At 36.3% G+C, this 24,401-nt stretch overlaps 1 protein-coding gene across 1 annotated transcript; it reads left to right on the top strand.

The window, feature by feature from the left end:
• Positions 1–3,795: 3,795 nt before the first annotated feature.
• On the top strand, positions 3,796–19,700 carry LOC311090489 (BICD family-like cargo adapter 1; the record flags this gene model as incomplete). The annotated part of the gene is given in 11 exon segments (XM_084125782.1): positions 3,796–3,814; positions 3,817–4,046; positions 5,566–5,781; positions 9,627–9,743; positions 10,146–10,292; positions 10,726–10,905; positions 11,441–11,590; positions 13,796–13,873; positions 17,329–17,429; positions 17,555–17,675; positions 17,964–19,700. Coding segments are annotated over 11 exon segments (1,563 nt in total). The 3' UTR covers positions 18,168–19,700.
• Positions 19,701–24,401: the final 4,701 nt, after the last annotated feature.

Below are 24,401 nucleotides of genomic sequence, written 5' to 3' on the forward strand. Positions count from 1 at the left end.
GGACCATAAAGTGTGTTAGGTCAGTCAGATAACAGTACATAATTCATGGAAAAGGAGTTTCTATCACTGCTAAACATGAACTGCATTATGCTCGAGACTTCAGAACCATTTACACCTATCAAAGTTAAGCTTCTTGAAATGGCAAGATGGCTCTCAGAGAGCAAAGGTTGTGGACGGTGTCTGTAATGATAACAGAGAACAGATGCTACAATAGTTGAATATGAAGCAAACATGCACTGGTGAGGAGAAAACCTAACTTTTCCAAACTAAGGGTACTTGTTTCCATATGTTACACATAACAAACTTTACAAAAAGAAATTGAATGGATGTGAAAAATAATGAATTTCACATTGAATAATGTGAAAAGGGAATTTTTCAAAAACAGCCCTGATTGCTTAGTCTATTATTCAGACAGAGAAATAAAACTTAAGCACAACCTGTTGTTCAACTTGTCAGAAAGTGTGTTGCTGAACACTAGACAGACACAGATATGTATTCTCCCAGCCAAAAGGGGAGCATGGAGAGTTTTGAACATCAAACTGAGACAGAGCATCTGGGTAGTTCTCAGACAGAGGGAGATGAACGGATTCTAACCAGTCTTACAGAATGTGTGACGTACCACAAACTTTCACAGAAGCTATGAGTTTAAATAAATCCCAGATGCGGGCTTAGGCCATGAAAGAGGTCACGGTCACATTTACTTGTGAGAACCTGACTGAGGGGAAAAACCTGACTGAGGGGAAACATGCAGTGTGGAGTTGATGGGTCTAAGACATACAAGGCCAGATATGTTGCTAAAGGTTATAGCCAAGTGATGGGTGTAGAATACAAAGAGACTTTCTCACCAACAGCAAATATCACTTTAATACGAGCCTTGATAAAAATGGCAGCATAATATGATCCTGACCACCAGATGGATATAAAAACAGCCTACTTACTGTACATGCTCCAACTGACTGTAATATTTACCAGGAAGAGCTGGAAGGATTTGAGGTGAAACCAGACATAGGGAAAACAACTAAGTGGTTTAACACAGTCATGTAGCAACTGGAACAAAATGGAGAGTGATCCTGATAATCTGGGGTGATGATCTGATTATTACACTGTAAAAAAATGTAGCTTTAACAACAACAACAAAAAATATTAGTGCTAATTTCCCCTTGCTTTTTCTTGTTGACTCAACTTGTGCAACTATTCTGTAACAAATCTTTTGTAGTTGAGCCAATTCAACATTTTTTGTCTATTGGAAATAATAAAGTCAAGTTTCAATATAGTCATTCAAGTAATAATAAAGTAATTCTAGTACCTCATCACGTTTAACTGTAGATATTGCTTCACAATATCTTAAAGGATCAACAGGATCACCACCATTGGTGTAATCTAGCTTCTGCTCACATTGTGTTGATCTGGGTTTACAATATGACATATTCAGTCTCAGTTCATTTGAAATATACACAAATACCAACAAAACATAGTCCCAAAACCCTCACTAAGACCACCTCACTATTTTAGAAATGTGCAATAAAAAAAGTGAAATATACCATAAATGCTTATAATAATAATATCAGATTTTGGTTTTACTCTTTCAGTTTTTTTTTTTTTCTTTTCAAAAAGATGCTGTCACATTTATAATGCACAGTGACCTTTAGACCTCAAATTATATTACAGGTCTGAGGGGATTTTGAACATTTTATGTCATTATCCATTTTTGCCATTTTGTTTTCAAAAGGGAGCAAACAGCAGTTTATATAATATTTAATATTTAATATTTTGTTCACTTTTTTGTCAAAAGTTCTAACAATTACTAACCACTGAGGTGTTATTTTAAAGTAAAAATTAAAGGTGCAATGTTTTCTGTTTGTATTACTTTTGTTGTATTATGTGGAGCACATTGAAAGGGTATATAAATATATGCTTGTTGATTGCTTCCCTCCACATGTTTTTCTATTTACTGCTATTTTATTGTATATTTTATTGGGGAGATAAGCATTTCATAAGTTTAAAAGGCTTTTATTAGCAAAAAACATTCAATATAAGAGTCAATATTTACAGTGTTGAGCCGCGCCGCCTTCAAAACCTCTTTAATTTACTCTGGCATTCTGGATATCAGCTTCTGGGCCAAATCATGACTGATGGCCATCCATTCTGGCCTTATTAGTGCTTGGTTTTGGTGAAGCTTTTTGCATTTATTAAAAATGCATCTGATCACTCTGCACAATAAGCTAGAAACAATGTGAATCAACACAACTGAAGCAAAAACCTATGTGAAACACAAACTTTATTTCACTGCCAATACTTCTGGCCACGGCTGTATTTCACTATTAAGTAGTCCAGTGGGGTACTTCAAATTCAAGTTAAGTCTCTTGTTTGAGCCCTTTGTCTTGGACAGTATGACATTTACCTAATTTCATTCAAGGATATGAAAAAAAATAATAAAAAAATCATAAAACTATACCTTTCTAATATACAGTATGTTTGTTATTGTTGCAGTATTAATGAATGTAAATAGATAAATTAAAGTAGTAAATAAATACAAATCTAATTTGTTTTGGTCCCAGTGCCTCAGTTACACCAGTAAGATGATTAGTATCCATGTACAGGAACATTCAAACTAAAAACCATATCTTCTTAAGATGTAATGTTTTCATTTGGTTAAGGTACTTATTCTTGTATTTTATGAAGACATATTGTAAAGTAATGTTAGAATGTGAGAAAAACGTTGTGCTAAACATCAGTAGGACTGTATTAATTATCCATTTATTATCTTGTTTTAAATAGTTAGTCCACAAATTTGTTTGGCCAAGCAGTGTTGTATATCCTATTTAATTATAGCCTACATATTAATCATTCACAGTAATGTGAATAGTGTATAATATAATATAAATATAGTAGACTACTAACCTTGTGTTGTGTAGAGGTGAAAGAAAGAAAGAAAGAAAGAAAGAAAGAAAGAAAGAAAGAAAGAAAGAAAGAAAGAAAGAAAGAAAGAAAGAAAGAAAGAAAGAAAGAAAGAAAGAACTTTTGTCTCATACTGTAAGGGCACGCCATAAAATTGCAGAAAAAACAAACAAACATGAGGTCACTTTGGTATTAAACTCCAGACTACTGAAGTCGGCTGTTGCATTGAGAATCTAAATTTCATTAATATAGTGGGTGGAGTGAGTGACTCCACAAGAGACTTTAAACTTTGGTGGAAGTCCCGTGCCCTTTTGGAGTTCCCCCACCCCATTTAGTTCAGGAGTTGAAAACCATGTGTAAAACATTTTTTTATTTGCAATAAATCGTAAAGCTCTGTGTGTGTTTTCTAAGCTTATTTTTATTGATTCGTATGCAAAATTCCATTTAATTTTTGTGAAAGGATTACATTTATTTAATTGTGCATCTGATTTTTAGATATTTGTGAATAAACCTTCTGTTTGTGAATATGTGCAATGCAGACGTGTAAAAATAATAACCCCATTATGCTAATCTCGTTTTTTCCGCGTAGAATGAAATAGCCTGCCATCTAAACTATCTAAAGTCTATTTGCATGTTGAAGGCCTGCATATGATGTTCTCGAAAAGTACTTACTATAATATTTAGTACATGCAATAGTATAGTAGAGTAATGTGTTAAAAAAAAGAAAAAAAAAGAATAGGTGACGAGTCACCTGAAACTAAACCACAAGCCCAACCCACACACGACGCGACACCAGTTCCTTTCCATCATCCGCCTTCAAGAAACCATGAGCAGACTGGGACTCCTGCATACAGAAGCACAAACGCGTGGAGCGTTTTCACTCATAATACACACGCCATGAGTCGGGGAGAAGAGCTGTAAAACAAATGCATAACATGGAAGTGGAGGAAGACTTCTACTCATATGAATTCAGCAATGAAGCCGGTCTGCCGGTGTATAAGGACAGTGAGGAGCTGTTCGAGGCTCTTCGGCAGAAGGAGGATGAAGTTCTTCTGGCTGCTCAGGTGGGGAATGCTCTGCTCTTAGAGAACAGACAACTGAAAGAAGACAGAGACACACTTCAGGAGAAATACATGCAGCAGCTGGAGGTGAGACTCAAGTTTCCATGTCTCTGCAGCTTAATAACCGCACGGTGTATTTATAGAGAGTCGTCATAATTTCCGTCATTTTGTTTGTCAAGTTTACCAGTTTTACAGTAATAACAGGAAAATAATGCAACAAAGTTTGTTTCTGATAGCCGCTCTGGAGAAAACAGTGATGTCCTCGTCCATCTCAGCTTTGTCTTTTTTTTTTTTTTTTTGGTGACACTTTAGTCTTCTAAAGCTTTCTGTTTTATATAAAACGTAATAATATGTGTCTACTTTCATGTCTCTAGATCTACTGTAGCCTATGTATAATATTGTATGCTGTTGTCCCTAAATGCTTTTGGACACTTAAGGCCGTTAAAAAACATTTTAAAGCAAGTGTAATCTGATGATGTTAGAGCTTTCCTCAGAACGAGCCTTTAAGCAACTGTGGTGTCATGATCATTTTTAGGGACTGTATGAAGTCAGGTTCACACAGGTCTTCTTTTCAGCACTGAATATTGTTTTATCACTTCAGACTTAAATAGACACTTAAGACTCACTTAAGAAGTTTTCAAATACTTTTGCAGGCCAGTTTATGAATATATAAAGACGTTTTCTTTGGCAGATTTGTTATTCAAAATTTCATGCAACAGTAAATGTAACGGTAACACTTTACAATAAGGTTAATTAGGTAACTACTTTAGTTAACATGAACTAAGAATGAACAATACTTACAGCATTTATTAATCTTAGTTAATGTCAATTTCAGCATTTACTAATTCATTATTAAAATCAAATGTTAACATTAGTTAATGCACCATGAACTAACATGAACAATCAACAAACAGCTGGATTTGTATTAACAAACATTAACATATATTAATACTGTAAAAAATGTATTGCTCATTGTTAGTTCCTGTTAGTTAATACATTAACTAATGCTATCAAATGAGACCTTATTGTAAAGTGTTACCAATGTAACAAGTTCTTCAAATTTTTATAATTTAGAAATGAGATCTGAAATAAGAAATGAGAACAGGTTCACATCAGATTTCATTCTCATTTAATGACTGCAAATCAGATTCAGTTAAAGTTGTTTGACTTTGAAAATAAAATATGTAACCTTAAAAGGATTGTTCACCCTGAAATTAAAATTCTGTTGTCTTTTACTCCCCCTCGTGTCGTTCCAAACTCATAGAACTTTTTCAGCTGTAGAAATCAAAACAAGATGTTTAAAAATATATAATTTGATCCCATTTGCTTTCATTGTATGGATAAAAAGCACTGAGATGTTTTTCAAAATATCTTTTGTGTTACACAGAAGAAAGAAAGTCATACAGGTTTGAAACGACATGATGGTAAAAGTGTGGAAGACTGCCATTGTAAGTTTACTGCTACTAAAAATAAAGATTACACAACAAATGCCCTGAGCATAGTTGTGTTTCGCTGTAGGATCCACTATTAATATAAAGTTAAGCCGTGTTGTTTTTATAGCTTGAGTGTGATATCTCAGATTAAAATGTTGTGATTGTGTCCTCAGGAGCTCCAGCAGGGCAGGTACGAGCTGCGAGTGAAGCTGGATATCTGTCAGGCTCAGCGGGAGAGTCAGGTGTCCGAGCTGGAGCGAGACGTGCAGGAGCTGCAGGCGCAGGTGGGCACACTCAACCAGACTCTGAGTGAGGCTGAAAGTGAGAAGACCAGACTGAAGCATGAGCACAGCGAGCAGAGCCAGAGACTCAGAGAGCAGCTGCAGACGGTCAGTGACACCTACCATACTCACATCTTTTCAAGCATCACTTTTACCAGTGCTCATATTTTGGTTAGTGATCTGATCAAACATCAACCCCCAGTGTTAATCCTTGGTGTATCATTGGAACTACTGGCATGAAATGACACCTCAAGTAGTGCAGCCTTTAATAAATAATTAAATGATGTCAAATCAAAATCATTGTAACCTAATATAATCATATATGTAGTGATCATAGTGACAAGCCAGTTTTCATGATATGATCATTAAAGGCTGGTGCATTTGTTGCTTTGCCAGTGGAAAGAGAGAATGTGCTCTTTTTTAGCCAGACTTCAAAACCTGACCACACACGTAATATACGCACACATACAGTATGTAGAGGGCAATAAAAAAGATAACGATTTGAAGGCCAATAGTGCAACAGATACTGTCTCTCGCTCTGAAAAAGATGACGTCACACTGTTCCTTGCACAGTGTAGCAGATATGAAATGGTAAAATGAGCCATTCACACATTTTAAGTGCTAAGCCTGCAATATTTGCTTTAAGTAAATCTATAGGTAACACTTACAATAGTTTTAGTTGTTAACTACACATGAACGAACAATGAACAGCATTTGTTAATCTTAGTTCATGTTAATTTCAACATATAATAATACATTTTAAATTCAAATTTTTTATCTGATAACATTAATACTCTGTGAATTGTATTTTGTATTAATAAAGATTAATAAATGCTGTAAAAATATATTTCTCATGGTTAGTTCATGTTGAAAAAGCATTTACTAATGTTAACAAATGGGACATTACTGTAAAGTGTTACCAATCTATAAACAACAACAAAGTGGTCTCATCTTGTGTCTAGAGTAAAGAGTGCATGATCACAGTATTTGTCTCTGTGATTGTGGAAGTGCTGTTTTGTTGCATTCCTGTTTTCTTTCATCATCCTTTCCATGAGCTAAAGCACAGCAATATCTGACCCATATTCCAAAGATAATAGTATGAAGCTCATAAAAACACATTTCAGCCCAAAATCAAAAGAGAAAAACAAGAAAACATATTTCGCATAAAGAAAATGAAACCAGCTTCTTCCCCACTATTATGCTTTTTTTCAATTTTATTTTTTATAATAATTTAGTTTAGAAATGTTGTTCAATAATTCACATTATTCATAATGTTTTTTCTCAGTACCATAATACAGTAATGTTTTACATTATTACAGTAAAATAAAGATTTTTTTTTACTTTTTGGACTAGAACTAAACTAAAAACAACAACAACACAAACCATTTTACCGTATAGATAATCTAAATTTAGATCCGCCTGCTCCTGTTGACTCATTCACACACGTTGCTCTCACATTGGGCTGATATCTAATCTCACAGGTTTGTTATGCTCAAGTTCAAGGTTTACACATTACACATTTTATGTGTTTGTGCACTTGCCAGGATTCCCAGTTCAAACTCATGAGCTCATTTAAAGAGCTGTTTAATCACAGTTTTGTATTACAGACATGCCAAAACACCAGGGCTGTATTCTGTTATGTGTGTAGTCATGTGTTATACTGTAGTAATGGCTAACTCATACTGTTCCACTGGGTGGTCAGACTGGTCACTGGTCCCTCACCCTCTCATTCTCCACATGACAGTCGACTGAAGTAGACGTCTTTGAGAGTTTTTTTCCAAGAAGTCAAGTTCAGGAAACACTGATGTTGACTGTATGCATCCTGTCCTGCTCTGAAGGAAGAGGAAGTATCTCTCACTCATTCCACTGTGGATCCCACCATCTACAAGCTCTTTTTTTAACTGCTCTCGAACAGTGTCTAGAGCGGAGTTATAGATAAGCGACTTTTATGGGTTCGGTTGGAGATATGCTTTTGTCAGTTATGGTGAACAGACCTTGAATGGTGAGTATTTAAGCTATACTTTTTGAGACAAAAGTAAACTTGCGTGTCTGTCTGTGTGGACCAGTGTCCCCACAAAGACAGTACAATATTAACGTAATATGCTTAATGAACATACTCAATAATGTCTTCATAAAAATGCTGAAAGTTTTTTATGTGAGGGTTTAGATTAGGTTGGGTTAAATGTGTGTATTTGTATGTATTCCTTATACCTTCTGGTGTTACTTTTCATAACATACTCTTAGTCCCTGACTGTCTGTACAGTACAGAGGCGTGCAGAAGCACTAAGAGAGTCTATCTGGGGAATGCAGGGTAATTTAGAGGAAATCGGCCTCCCCTGATTGTTTACAGAGAAAGCTCAAAACAAGCATTAGTTTTTCCAGGGAAGCTGTGCCTTCCTGTTCGTGAGAGTAAACCTCTCAGGATGCTTCAAACACGCATCATTCAGGAGTATCAGTTTGACTGTGTTGTTGTTTCTTATATGGGACAATAATCAAGGGTATTTGTAAGAACATGAACCCGTTTCCTCTGCACACTTTGAATTCACCTTTAAATAGGTGTACTGGAAGTGGAGAGTTGTTGAGGTCACACGAATCTGATTCAGTAAATCAGTCAGTTTAATTGCATGATTTGTAAATCATTCACGCTTGTGCTGTTCTCCAGTCACCTGACCACGGTGGACCAGTCTTACGTAATGCCACACCTACCCTCAACAAACTGCATGATTTGAGCTATGCTTCAAGTTTAACAGCAATAGTGATGCATCCCACCATCAAAAACACCATCAATGGAATTAAACTGGTTATATCAAATCAAATCAAATCAAATCAAGTATATTTGTATAGCGCTTTTCACAATACAGATTGTATCAAAGCAGCTTCACAGTATTAAAATAAAATAATACAACAAAGTTTGTTTCTAGTGGAATTTATTGATTGATAGAATAAAATTAAATATCCCCAAAATATCCCCAAAATATCCCCAATATATCCCCAATATATGCAATGTTCTGACTTAAAATAAAGTCTCTAATAAATAAGTCTTGAGTAGGGAGCCTCCAAATTCATGCACCGAATTTGACAATGTACACAAAGTTGCTTTCAGAGTTGTGCGCAACGTTAAGTTGTTCCCTGATTTTTCTTGTTGTTTTTTCTTAAATTATTATATTTTTTTTAGCAATTTCACTCTTTTGACCACATTTGTAAAAAAAAAAGAATTTTATTTTAGCTCTTTAGTGTTGATTTTCGACTGCTAGTAGTCCCTTGAGAAAAGCCTGTGATACAATCTGATTAAGAATAAACTGAGATTTATTGGTTTGGAGCCGCCACAGGAGGTAGATACGCCATGAATGCGCTCTGGCTTGGGGCATCAGCTGGCAGGAGTGTTATTGAATGCTACAGGAGCTGGACTTGTGCTGGTTAACATAATGGTGCGTTAGCTTTATCTTCAGTCCTGAATAGCCTTTCCCTCAAGGGACCACTAACCTTGTGCTGGTTGGCAGTTGAGTCTCATTGAACCAGGACCTCTTGCCACCCCTCCATATGCTGTTGGGCGTGGGGTCATTCCCCGCCCCCGTCCCATACACACTCACAGTGACTATCTAGGATGATGATGATGCCACTGCCAAGACTAAGATGCCAAGCTGCATCTGTCATGTGCCTCTTTGATCTGGTTCTGAGCGTGTGTGATGAACGCTGAGGGCTGTCCAGTTATCTGCTGATTCAGGTTGGTCACCACAGGCCTCCCAACGCCCAGTGCAGGCCTTTGTTCAGCTCTTATCAAGCGAACGTAACTCCTTTTCATTATGAAAATGGGACACATTCCTTAGTGGAAAAACACGTCTCTTTGTTACTGTTGCTTTCTCTTCTTAATTGCGACCCATTTGATTTGTGAACACACTGCATGTATTTGAGAGTTTTGTGGTTGATAAGTGAGCTGTGTTGTGTATGTTTAGGGTATGGAAGTGGAGCGAACCATGACCAGCGAGCTTCAAAGACTAAAACAGGAAATGAGAGAAAGGGGGCATGCCAGACCCCAGGATGAAGAAATCATCAATGCTCTTAGAGAACAGGTGAGAAACGGTTCCATACCTGCACACTCAGACATCTGTATGGCATTATATACGATAAAAATATACTGCAAAAATAGTCCAGCACTGATTCTGCAGTTTTTAACACATGCTTGTTTATTAAATATTATATAACAGTTCATTCCGAACCTCAGATTTGATTGGCTGAGAGACGTTTAAAGAGTGCTTTCACTGCTGTGTCACTCTGTTTGCCTTTGTGGCATTCTAGACTAGACCATGTGTGCAATTCTTTGGAGATGATTCATTCAAGGATTATAATAACATGCAAATTCCTAAACCACATGATAAAGTGACAGTATCTTTAGCGTGAATGATTGTAGTATTTGCTGACTTTAAAGTTTAGAAAGTTGTTACAAATGTTTATGTGTGTGTGTGTATGTTCAGGTAGCACGGCTCACACAACGGGAGCAAACACTTGAACAGCGCTTGAAGATGACTTGTCACGAGAATGAGGAACTTAAAGACAGTGTGTCCTCACTGCACAAACGCCTGGATTTACAGGAACAACAGAGTCACACACACATACAACAGGTTCGGTCACACACACAACACACACTCACAGACAGACTATGCTCAATCGAGCAGAATGCGTAATGGTAAATGATAAAGCGGGAAACTGTTGCCTGTAGGATGGTCTAGGATTTCTGTCTTAAAATTTCAGTACAGTTCTTATAATAGATAAGTGTGTTTACATGATCCAGAGATGACAAACATTCTCAAATGCTGATGTTCTGCCATTGTGTTAGTACAAGATGTCTGTGTGTGCACCAGAGGGAGAAATCAACCAGGGCTCAGGGCAAAAATCACACCAAAAGTGGCAAAATGTTTGTTTTTGTATAAGCCCTTGTAAATGTAAAAACAAAACAAATTTCTGGGTCAAATGTTGGCTCTTTCTAGAAGATAGCATGCACACATTTGTACATAGCCTACATGAGTGCTAATAAATGTTTTCCCTGTGTCTCAGCTGGCAGAGGCCTGGCGAGACGTGGATGGGGCTCGTTCCTGGGCACATGAGCTGCAGTCTCAGGTAGAGGCGCTGCAGGAGGAGGTGGCCCTCCAGGAGAAAAGTCACAATGACACTTCTTTACTGTCTGAGCTGGAAAACAATCTGGACACCGCAGACTGGAGCCTGGACAAAGAACAGGTGATACACTGAACTGTTCTCACTGTAACCTGATAATGCCAGATTGCACCACAGTCTACTCTCAAATAAATGTGTTACAGGATATTTTTCATGGGCCTGGTTATAATGAATACACATACAAGGGACAGTGTAACAGGTCATCATTTCTATGGTCATCTTTTGACCACATTTAATCAGATTTTAATTAGTCCAACAGGGTAACAACTGTTCCATGAAATCTATATATTGTCTGCCTCTAAAGCTGCTCACACACCGGAAAAGAAGCGGTTCAGCACATTCAGATGTGGTCTGGGAAGGATTCTGACCACATTTAATGAAAATTAATAATACTCATTTATTACATGTGTTGGGTGGTAGTTTTTCCCATATTTAAGCTCTATTTTTAGTGTCCCAAATTCATGAAATCATGTTCCGTATTACTTCTTTCCTAAATTTTCTTTGCTAGGTGATCATAAAAGCGAGTAGTAGTCTTCTGTCACGCGAGAATAGCCTAATCAAAGGTCGCCAATCTCATCTATGTACCCTTGCCCAGCAGGTCTCTCGGGAGGTGCACTACATCCTGGAAGTGCTTCAACCTGTGGCCGACAGAACAGAGGCTGAGCAGAACTCGGATGACAGCCTGCAGGGCATGCTGGGACAATTGAAACATGCAGCACAATGGATAGCACAGAGCGAGACACTACAGGTAAAGTTGTTTTGGAGCACACAGTGACACAAGCGTAACAGAAGCTGACATGTGATGTGCATTTAACATATCTTCCCTGGAGTATTTTGACATCTCATACCGTGTCACATTTCAACAACAATAATTCACATTCACAAGCATATAGGAGTGGCCAAAAGTGATGTCCGGAGTTGATATTGCGTTGTTAGGCTCGACGCCAAGCAGAGTCACAGGATCACAGAATGTGAGGTCACAGGATCACAGAATGTGAGGTCACAGTTTCACAGAATGTGAGGTCACAGGATCACAGAATATGACCTTTTGCAACTGACAGATGACTAGGGCACTGGAAAACCCCTTAAAGCAACACTATGTAACATTTTTTACCTTAAAATAATGTTTCCAAAATCGTTTCAGTGGTTCATCAAGTCGTGACAGGGTGAAAAGCACTTATGCCTCCACTTTGCGGTCCTTTATCTGCTATAACCACACTATGTAAGATTGCCAGATCGGGTCGCGTTTCTGTAGTTCTAATGAGACATAAGAAAACTACAAATTTGACTAGCTTTACGGCAAGCGTTACAATAGACATTATTTCGTTTTTCGTTTTTCATTTTTCGTTTCTGATGTCGCAATACATCATACTTTCATAAAATCATGCATCATACTCTACCTTGTCTGCGGACATCGTTCATTGCAAAGCCGGTGCTGGATAAACAGTGGGCGTGCGTGCAACAGTAGGCTGCGGTAGGCTAAATGATTTACGACAACGGTAATGGACAATTCCGCTTCCAACCTGTAGGGGGACCGCAGAGGAAAAGTTCCATAGTGTTGCTTTAACTGTTAAAAGGACAAGATATCGCAGTGGACATTTAAACAGATTTTTTTTAAATTAATATAGGACTGACCTGAAGGAAAATGCTATGTCTAATGTAAATACAGGTACACTCGCTCACTCGATCTCTCACAATACTCTACTCTATAAGCATCAATGAACAACATCAATGAGAATATAATAAAGCCTATGTTTACGTTGCTAAGATGGTTGCTAGGGGTGTTGTGTAGTGATACATAGAATCGTTGGGTGAAGCGGTCCCGTGTTTTATCGTGAATAAAAATCAGAATCAAGGATTGGAACTAACTGTTTTATATATTTTTTTAATAATATTTGAATAAAGGGTTAAGATGTCAAATTTCCTTGGCCTGAAAATCACTTTTGGCCACTGCTCTATATCTTCAAGTATAGCTTCATTCAGACCATATCAGTTATCTCTTATTTGTCCTCATGGCTTATAAAAAGTTTTGACATTGAGTGAATCTTACGTAACCTGTCAAGAACCTTCCTGGATCATATTCCTTTCATATTATAAGGGGGAAAAATAACAAGTGAAGCAGTTTGGACCCTGGTGTTTTTGGATTGGGATGTTCTTTCCAATGGAAAACAAAATAAATATCTTTTTTTTTTAATCTAATTTTAACTAATGTGAAAAAATATATAATTTTATATTAAATATTTATATTATATATTATAAATCTAAAAATGTATTACATTAAGGATCTATTAATAATTAATTCAGCATCAGTATGAAGAGAATTACTAAAAATCTAACTCAAATATTTGACAGAAAATTAACTAGTTTATGAAAATAATGCAAAAAATATGATGGTAATATAAAAAATGCAACAAATTTCTTTCTTTCTTTTGTTTTTAATTATTTGAAGGTAAAATGTCACCTGGACCTGTTTTTGTGAGATTTGCCCATGGAGAAGGGATCAGAATGGAGAAGGGATCAGAATATATATTATGTACTGTTAATTTGCATCAGTAATTGCTGAAGTGCGCAATGTTATTAATGGACAAAAAGTTTAGATATTAAACAAACTTTCCACTATGCTATTGATGCATTATATTGCTAGTTTATGTCAGCTGACATTGGTTGAGTGTTGGTGTAAGCATTGAAGTGGGAATTGTGTCAGAGTTTTTTGCTCAGGTTGGGCTGTGTTCAGTAAGGATCAACGAAGCCACAAATGTAGCCAGAGGTAGAGACTGAGAGAGAGAGAAAGAGGGACAGATTGAACAGAGGGCTGTTTATGTCTGTTACATGATACTGATGCTGAAGAGAGATACACCCTGCCATCAAGGCCTAACAAAGGCGACGCTTCACAAATTCTCCCAGGCTAACCTCCATGCAGTGCTTAACGCTCCTGTATCATTTGTGTCTGCAGGAGATGAGGAAGCCCATTGTGGGACCGGTGAGCGATCCTTGTGAGAATGTCATCCGGATACAGGAGCTACAGGATCAGGTAACGTCTATCCATGCATTCAAGCTTTCAGCCACAACCAATAACAGCCCAATACCACTGTCACTGACCTGGGGTCAGTTTCTTAAAAATGGCTCCATTCTTTGGAGGGCCTGAGGAATGTGTTTTATTTTTTTCTTTTCCAGCTGGGATTCTCAGCTGAATTTAGACATTTAACAAATGCAGTCAATTGGTGAATGTGTTGCGAGTCTCCAATAGATATTATGCTTTTAGGAAGAGAAGAATATTACATGGCAAGACATGTAAAACTGGTCCTCCCTCACTGACTCTTATTTGGGCCTTTCACACTTTAATTGGCTAAAGGTGAAATGTGTCATTTCTGGCTAAAATTATCAGTTGCATAACTAATAGTTGTTAAACACCCCATCTAAATGACATGCTTCACCTTTAAACTCACCATTTACATAATCCTGGTTTATCTTGTTCTATGTTTTACACCGTTCATACTTTGCCCTAGGGTTAACGTCTGTCCTGGGTCAGCAGTTTTCAAGTTTTGGGTTAGCATTTTTTATTTGCATATTTACAGTGGAGAAAATAATTATTTGAATCCCTGATAATTTTGTAAGTTTGCCCACTTACAAAGAAATGAAGGGTCTATAATTTTGATGGAATATTTTAACGGATAGAGACAGAATATCAACCAAAAAATCCAGATTATATAAAGGTTATAAATTGACTAGCATTTGATCTAGTGAAATGAGTTTTTGATCCCCTAGCAACCAGCAAGAATTCTGCCTCCCACAGATTGGTTATGTGCTCATGTGGAACACAGATTAGCCCTGTCACTTTGAGAAAGTACTCCTCATGTCAGCTAGTTATGTGTATAAAAGACACCTGTCCACAGAATCTGCATCTTCCATTCCAACCTCTCCATCACCATGGGCAAGACTAAAGAGCTGTCAAAATACATCAGGGACAAGACTGTAGGCCTGCACAAAGCTGGAATGGGCTACAAGACCATCAGCAAGAAGCTTGGTGAGAAGGAGACAACTGTTGGTGTGTTTATTCGGAAATGGAAGAAATACAAAATAACCATCAATCGCCCTCGGTCTGGAGCTCCATGCAAGATCTGGCCTCATGAGGTAAGGATGATCATGAGGAAGCTGAGGGATCAACCCAGAACTACACGGGAGGAGCTTGTTAATGATATCAAGGTAGCTGGGACCACAGTCACCAAGCAAACCATTGGTAACACACTACACCACAATGGACTGAAATCCTGCAGTGCCCGCAAGATCCCCCTGCTCAAGAAGGCACATGTACAGGCCCATCTGAAGTTTGCCAATGAACATATAATGATTCAGAGAAGGCTTGGGAGAAAGTGCTGTGGTCAGATGAGACCAAAATCGAGCTCTTTGGCATCAACTCAACTCGTCGTGTTTGGAGGAAGAGAAATGCTGACTATGACCCCAAGAACACCATCCCTACAGTCAAGCACAGAGGTGGAAACTGTTTCGTTCGGGCTGTTTCAGGTACAGGGTACAGGACGAGTTCACCATATCGAGGGGCCGATGGACGGGGCCATGTACTGTAAGATCTTGGACAAGAACCTCCTTCCCTCAGCCAGAACACTGAAGATGGGTCGTGGATGGGTCTTCCAGCATGACAATGACCCAAAACACCCGTACAGAACAAAAATATATGGGAATATACTGCAAAATGTAATGCGATATATTACATAATACATTTTCAAATATGGGAAACTAGTGCTTATATTTTTCTATATACTGCAATATATGCATTGACCATGGCTAATATTAATGAATATAAAATATTTATAAATGAAGACAAAAATAGGATTACATGTAATATTCACAAAGTTTTACTTTTTATTGTGTACATATATGCACATACATGTTCCCATATAAATGTGAATGTATGTTCACACACATACACACACACATTCACGGAATGAGTTACAATAGATTTCTAGTTCCCAGCATGCTTTACTTCTGACTGACTTCTGAAACTAAGTGTTATTTAATGTGTTTTGCTCAATATTAATATAGGGGGAGATCTGTTAGTGTTTAATGTTCTATTATTTTGGAATTTAAAAGTGTTTCTGGTATGTGTGAGTTTTTGGGGTCATTGGGGTCCCATGGTTTTTGGGGTCATTTGGGGTCACTTCATCGCCATTTAAGTGACCATTAAAACTATAATTACTATATTTAATAGAAATGGCTGTGTACTCCTCAGCACAGTGATAGTATTTTGGTTAAATACTTTAATACATGCATGTGTGCTTGAGCTTTTGATAACTAGCTTGAAAATATGAAACATTTATAATGTAAATAAAAATAAAAAATATAAGGAATATATTACATTACATATTTCTCTATATATGTGTGTTTATTTTGCATGAGTAAATATATCTGCAATATATTACACATGCAGTACCATATCTAATCACATATATATCTATTTATTATGTAGTGTATTACTGAATATAAAATTACATACATTATGATGATATATTAGTAAATATATTGTCACATAAGCGGCAATTCTTATTATTCAATATATGTATATATACACACAATATATTATTCTGTATATTTTTAAATATATGAAGAGTTCAGATGCAAAAGCCTCTAAGTGCCATCTGAAAATTTCTTCTTGAATTATCATTTTTATCAAGCTTGTATATTTAAGTTCAGTAATTTCACTTAAATGACAATTAATAGGTAATCTTCATCGCCATTTAAGTGAAATTACTGAACTTAAATATACAAGCTTGATAAAAAATATCGTTCTAGAAGAAAATTTCAGATGGCACTTAGAGGCTTTTTATCTGAACTCTTCATATGGTTAAACCATTTAATATACTGTACTGATCATTCATATATGGGAAATAAATTGGTACTTATTTCACTCACTGAAATGCAAATCAATTTATGACCTATGTGTTTTTTTCTGGATTTTTTGGTTGATACTCTGTCTCTATCCATTAAAACAAACCTACCATAAAAAATATTGACCCTTAATTTCTTTGTAAGTGGGCAAACAAAAATCAGCAGGGGATCAAATAATTATTTTCCCCACTGTACAAGGTTATCAACATTGATTGGACATGTTTTTAACAGATGCTGAAAAAACACAATGTGTGAAAGTTTCTGCAACTGAAAGCTCATCAGTATTTCACGAGGCACACTCATAGTTTAAGAGCACTTGTCTGTTTCTAAACAACTCGCTGCCAAAACATTTTTTCCCATCTGTACACTACCAGGACAAATATTTAAAATATTTCTCATTACTTTAAAAACATATTGATCATTGAGCTTAAGCTTAAATGCTTGGAATTAGTTTTGCAAGCAAGCGGAGCAAATACAGAACATGCATGTTTCCATGTTCTCTGAGAGACATTAAGGTCGTTATTAGTTGCATTAGACAGACATTTGCAAAACATATTAACCATAATTTGTTGGCACCCTCTCCAGAATGAGCGTCTGATAGCAGAAAACACTAAGCTCAAGCTGCGACTCATGGACGAGGAAGTAGTTCAGCAGGCCATGAAGGACAGAGACGATGCCATCGCAAAGTAAATATTAAACACTTACTTGGTACTATGGTTCCTTAAATGAGAAAGAAAATATACATGATATAATTATAATTTATTGTAGAAAGGTGTCATTTTTAAGAAAGTGTTGGTTTCCTCTCATGCAGGAAGACAGCGATGGAAGCAGAGCTGCTGAGGACTAAGCATGATATGATGTGTTTAAACAACCAACTCCTGGAAGCCATTCAGCGTAAACTGGAGCTGTCGCAGGAACTGGAGGCCTGGCAGGTAGAAAACTGTAGTTTGATCACAACAGTGGACTTACAAGTCCTCACTTATGGATTTTCAGTTGTTAGGATTATGTTTCTGATGCTGTTCAGTGGTCGTGCTCTGTCACCCCCTGCTGTTCACAGTGGGAGCATGCAGCTGTTTAATGTGCCATCATGGAACTGCGTTTGAGATAAAATTAATTTCTATCAACTACCACATAGACACAAATTAAAATAATTATGAGCAAATTAAATAATTAAAAACAATAATATTTTTATATAATAATGATTGACGTGTACCCCTCAGGACGATATCCAGATTATCATCAATCAGCAGCTGAGGAGCCAACAGCAGACAGAACAGCAGCAACTGCCCCAGAAGAGATCGACGGGGCGTCTTTCTTTCCTGCGTAAGTCCAGACGGCCCTCTTCTTCCCCCTCGGTCGTGTCAGAGATCAGCCCAGAGCAGAACCTGTCCCACTGGAGAGACTGGCTCAGACTGAGCAAATGAACCGGCTGCTCTGCCTCAGACACTTATGATCAATGCCAAAAACACATTCTAACCATGTTAGAAAACAACAACATTTTCTTGGAGAAAAGACATGCTTTCACATGTGCAAAAACACTTTGGACATGTGAAATCCATGTGATGGTATACTCATGTGGTTTTTCAGTAAGGGTTGGCTGAATCTCACAAAAATGCATTTCTCCCCAAACTCAAAAAATAAAAAGAAGTCACATTTTGTATGAAGATAATGCATCTTTTTTTTTTTTTTGCATTGACAAATTTTGACAATCAAGCACATTTCCCTCTCAAAATTCTCATAAATGTAATGCATCCAGATGTTTTACCTATTATTTCAATATTTTAATTCCCAGTTTTGTCATACGTGGCAATGATTTTACTCTCTCAGTAAAAATGAATGAAATATAAATATTTGTAATATTTTTATTTATTTAAGTATAACTGAAACATAAATACTGTGGAATATATACGATGGTATATGAATATTTTACGATTTCAAAATCCTTGTATCTTTGCATTACAGTAATAAGAATGAGATATTTTGTTGTGGTAATGGAATGTGCTATGGTTGTAATCTTATTGTTCCTAAAAAAATTATTTATTTTTTTTAAACATTTTTTTACATTTTTTCAATCCTTATGCAAAATAGGATTTCTTTTTTCTTTCTATTGACTTTGGAGTGAAATTTGCTTTTAAAGGATTTTGTGAGATTTAATTGTATATTATGAGTATTTATACTTACTTTACAGTCATATGATTTTGTAGAAATTGTGTTTAATTTAAATGGTATTATTATTTTACATGGTAATTGTTTGCTGCTGTCAAATCCGAAATGTAAGTGATGAGAGAATCAATACAATGACATCATGCTGGTCATGATCTTGTTGATTTGAATGGCATTTCACATAATACTATTATGATATAATAACATTACACAGAAAGAAACATTTACCTGAACTGCAAGTATGTGGGCATGAAAGTATGTTTCAGTAGACTATAGTGAAATACTCAAAATGGTGCTTAAGATTTCAAAAACTGACACTGTTCAATGCAATAATGCTCTGTATCATATGAAGGATCTGTAGCGCTCAAACTTGTGCCATTGTAATGATTTAAAGCCTGTTCACACCAAGAACGATAACCATAAAGATAACTCGATTAGCATTCACACCAGTTCTGTTTATTTTATGCACACACCGCAGTTTTGTCATCTGTCGCTTTAAATGCTCAAGCTCTTTAAAGCAGGATTGGCTGTTTTTATTGTTCATCAGCTGGAAATCGTTCTGAAATGGATTCCAACGATATCATTTCTCGACTTTTAGAACCATATCTTTATTGTTATAGTTATCGTCCTTGGTGTGATCGGCCCTTAAAATGATTCGATGGCCTTTGTGCTCTGGCACAGTTCTTCTGCTAGAAGTGTGTTATCATTAATGCAGATTTTAAAGCTAGTTTTGTATGTAATTTATATATTTTTCAATGTGACTGATTTCTACAATTAAATGTCTTTATTATGAACAGTCTTCAGAATATTTATTGAGAAATGCATTTGCACTCCAGGCATGTGTGTTTTCTGTTATAAAAATCATTAGTTATTAACTTAGGGGTCCGTTACACGACACCGTTTTAACTGAGAACAGACTCTCTTTTAATGGTGTTTAATGGTGCTCTCTTTTAACTTTTAATGGTGTTCATTTACACAACAACAGCGTTTTGGTGGCCTGAGAACACAAACTTTGAAATAGTTTTTTTGTGTGCCCGCTTCGTCACTGGTAATACAGTGCAATACATTATTATAATACTTTTTTTTTTTTAAGGAATAAAGCTTGAACAAACTTTTATACAAGGAACAATGAAACAACCCCAGATAATGAATGTTCACTAATACAACATCACATTGCCCAGGTACAAAAGCACATTAACACAGTCATGTCATCACATTTCTTCAGGGAATGAGCCAAGCATGCAGGCAGTGACAAAAATTTGTCTCTCTTCAGAAAGAAACAAAACAAAAGAGATAAAAAAATCACAACAAATTAGTCATTCAGTAAGACAGATTGCACTGCGCTCAAAGCAATGTGCACAATAGGACATCTTGTTTTCCCAGGTAAAGGAGGATATACATTGATTGATTGAAAGGATTTTAATCGTGGCGTAAAAAAGAGTAAAAAACTAGTGAGGATTCAGACAAACAGAGAAAATACTCCCATCTTCACGAATGTATTCTTACAGCCAAAGTAAAAGGAAGACCTCACCACCTCTTCAAATCCAGATGAATTGTTATAAGGAAACCATTCACTTTTTTTGTATTTTTCCAAACTAACCTGATAATAATACAATCTCATATGGGATCACTAATGTAAAGCAAAATGTTTTCTGCATATAGAAACATGCAATGTTCAATACACCCTCGCTCTTGCTTGTAACAGTTTGACTGGTTTTTGACTGGGGGGGTGAAGCAATGGGTATCCTTGATGCCATGAGAAATGATTCATATCTGTCGAGTCTAAAAGAAATTTCAAACTATATAGTGAGGAATAAGTTTTGCAAATACTATTAATTTGTTTCAGGTTGCTTGTTTGTTTAGAGTCTTTTTATCTTTTACAGGAATAAGAAGCACCTACTTTTCAGCCGGTGAACCAAAAGCTATTTGATTTGTATAACAGATTAAGCATCTCATACATTTTAAGATATTTGAAGGCAAAAAAAAAGAAAAAAAAAAAAGAAGGAATAATAGGTTTAAAACTATTTGTAAAGCAGATAACAAATTCTTGAAGATGAGAATCTGGTTAAATGTAATCGACACTGGAAATACAGAAGAGACTGGAAATCCTCCCAAAGTGTATTAAAAAGAGTTCAATAAAATGTATATATTTAGGGGCCAAGCCCCGAAGGGGCTATGGCACCTATTGTATCTGTTAGTTTTCTTATTATTATTAGGGGCCAAGCCCCGAAGGGGCTATGGCACCTATTGTATCTGTTAGTTTTCTTATTATTAGGGGCCAAGCCCCGAAGGGGCTATGGCACCTATTGTATCTGTTAGTTTTCTTATTATTATTATTATTATTATTCTTCTTCCTCCTCTTGAAGTCTATGGCAGCCCTATGAACCATACATAGGAAAATGATGAAATTTGGCACACTTGTAGTGATGGTAATGAAAAGTAATTGTAGCAATTTTTGAGTCTCTAGGTCCAACTCTATAGCGCCACCAGCAGTTCAAAAATTCAACATTGAAATGGTTATAACTTTTGAACCCTTTGATCTAGAAAAATGAAACTTAGTACACCTGATTCATCTCATCATGCTGATTAGAACCAATATCTTACATTAAGACTCCGCCCATTACAGTAGTGGCCATTTTGAAAAGTACAGTATGCAGTTTTTTTGCTACTCCTCCTTCAAAATTGGTCTAATTTTGTCCAAACATGTACTCAAATGATCTTCGGACTGAGCCGCATAAAAGTACTGTCCCCGATTTTTTTTATTCTTCTCTGATCAAAAGTTATGACGTCGCAAACTTAACGAGGTCGACCCAAAATTGGTTCAGAAGCTATAGCTCGGCCAAACTTTGATCAATCGAAACGAAAATTGGTACACTTCATCGGAAGCATGATCTGAGGTTCCATGCCAAAGTTGGGAACAGCGCCACCTACGGGTCATGAGATATGGAAAATGCATATTTTGGCCAATAACTTATGAACAGTTTGTCAGAAAATTATAAACTTGGTGTCTATCGATTCCTTGGGTCATGACAAATCCGTGGATATCGATTTTGCCATGATGGGATGTACCACGTGTCCGCCATTTTGAATGATGTCATAATTTGCAATATCTTTTAAACTATTTGAAATTTCTTCACCAAATTTGGTATGGATCATCATTAGCATGGCCCGAAGGTACCTGAGAAATTTGATCACAGCGCCACCTAGTGTTCCAGAGATATCATTGTTTTTTGAAAAAACGCTTATAACTTTTGCTAACATTGCTTGAAATTTGATTTCTTTATGTCAATATATTCCTTGGCTTATGCCGATTTCAACGATATCTCATATGTTATTTATCAACAATGTGACTGGCCGCCATATTGGAGTGAATGTAAAACAGTTTTTTCGCTACTCCTCCTTCAAAATTGGTCTAATTTTGTCCAAACATGTACTCAAATGATCTTCGGACTGAGCCGCATAAAAGTACTGTCCCCGATTTTTTTGCTATACTGGAAAAAAAAAGTTATGATGTCGCAAACTTAATGAGGTCAACCCATAATTGGTTCAGAGGCTGTAACTTGTGAACAGTTTGTCACAAAATCATAAAATTGGTGTCTATCGATTCCTTGCGTCATGTCGAATCTGAGGATATCTATTTTGCCAGCATTGGATGTACCACATCATAAGCTATATTAGCATTAAGTTAGCTTAGCATGCTAATCTCGTTAACATGATTTTGTGTGCTCATTCACACACTGAAGCCTCTCCTCTGCAGCTTTGTAAAACATGTCCTCTGGGTGGCGCAAGTGGTTCAACCATGCGTCATGAATCCCGAACCATTGTGGTCGTGGGTTCGAGACCAGTGTGGGGCGACTTTGAAATTGTGTATAAAATAATAATTTAAATTCCTTCCGGCTCTGCACTGCTGTTGGTGCTTAAATGCTAGCTGTGCTGCTGTAATTGATGTGCTTACTGTGCTTGATGTACATTAAATTTCTGATGTTTTGCTCTTCTGGCTCCGCATTGCGCTACAGCGGCTGTTGCTTGCTCTGCCTTGCAGGGCTTGGCCCCGTATTGCTGCTTGCAGCTATATTTTATTTCATCTTTGTGTTTGAGTTTGTCAATTTGGATTTAAATGATAGAAATCTGTCTCAAACAGTGCATAAACAAGCAAAATGTGTTTTATATGAGCAATTTGTTTGAACATAAAGGCTCAAATAGTTTTAGTAACTTTCTTTCCTGAATTAACCATGTTTTTAACAAATTGAATGATTCACTTGCAGTCACAGTCACTTGTGGCCTCCTACTGGCTGAATGATGCAAGTTGCACTGAAGTCAGTCTGTTCGCAATGTTCCCAGTGCTGATAGTAGTGAATTTACTGAATGTATGTGCACATTCTTTATTAATCATATGCCAAATATGCTGAAAACAGCTCCCTTAATGTCTCGTCACATTGACAATTATTAATTAGATAGTCATTATTCACCTAAATTATACACCTTTCAATTAAAATGTCCAAAAATAAGCAAAAGTATGTTAGTTTGGACCTTCTGTATTCATATTTAAATGTCTCATCTAGTCAAGTCAGAAATGTGACAAATAAAAAAAAACATTTGTAAAAATGATGTTAACTTGAATATGAAATTGATTAGTCAAACTATTCTTAGCATGAATGTGAAGATTGTATTTTAGCATTAAGCATGAACATTTACCTATTACTTATCTCAAGATCATAATTGTTAGCAGATGGATCTTTCACAATAGTGAAGCAAGTGCTGAGATTCACACTATAAAAATGTCCGTAATTTTAACGGTAAAAAACTGTAAAAAAGCAACGGAAAAGAAATGTTAATTCCTTAACAGTATGTACCCTTACTATATACAGTGAAAAACTGTAATAGCTCTCACGGGACATTTCATGTAATTTTACATTAATATACTGTTAAATGTACGGATTTTGGAAGTACACTGTAAAAAAAAAAACTTACCGTTGCATTTACCGTACCTTACCGTAAAAAATACGGTAGCAATTGTTTAATAATTTTACAAAGTTTTACATCATCGAACTAAAAATTACGGTAAAAATCTGGCAGCTGGTTGCCAGTACTTTACAGAAAAAAATACGGTATAAATATTTATGTTTTACGACATTTAACTAAAGTTTATGGTAAAAAACTGGCAGCTGATTGCAAGCAATTTACTGTAAAAAATATGGTAGTAATATTTTAGGTTTTACGGCAGTGATCTAAATATTACGGAAAAAAACTGGCAGCTGTGGTTGCCAGTGCTTTACCGTAAAAAATACGGTAGAAATGTTTTTGTTTTTACGGCACTGAACTAAAGTTTACAGTAAAAAACTAGCAGCTTGCAAGTGCTTTACCGTAAAAAATACGGTAGAAATATCTTAGGTTTTATGGCATTGAACATCAGTTTGTTAAAAAAAAAAAAAAAAAAAAAAAAAACTGCCAGCTGTGGTTTCCTGTAATCTAAAAAAATATTGTATTACAAACCA

This window comes from Abramis brama, assembly GCF_963993115.1.
Source record: "Abramis brama genome assembly, chromosome: 10".
NCBI classification, from domain to species: Eukaryota; Metazoa; Chordata; class Actinopteri; order Cypriniformes; family Leuciscidae; genus Abramis; species Abramis brama.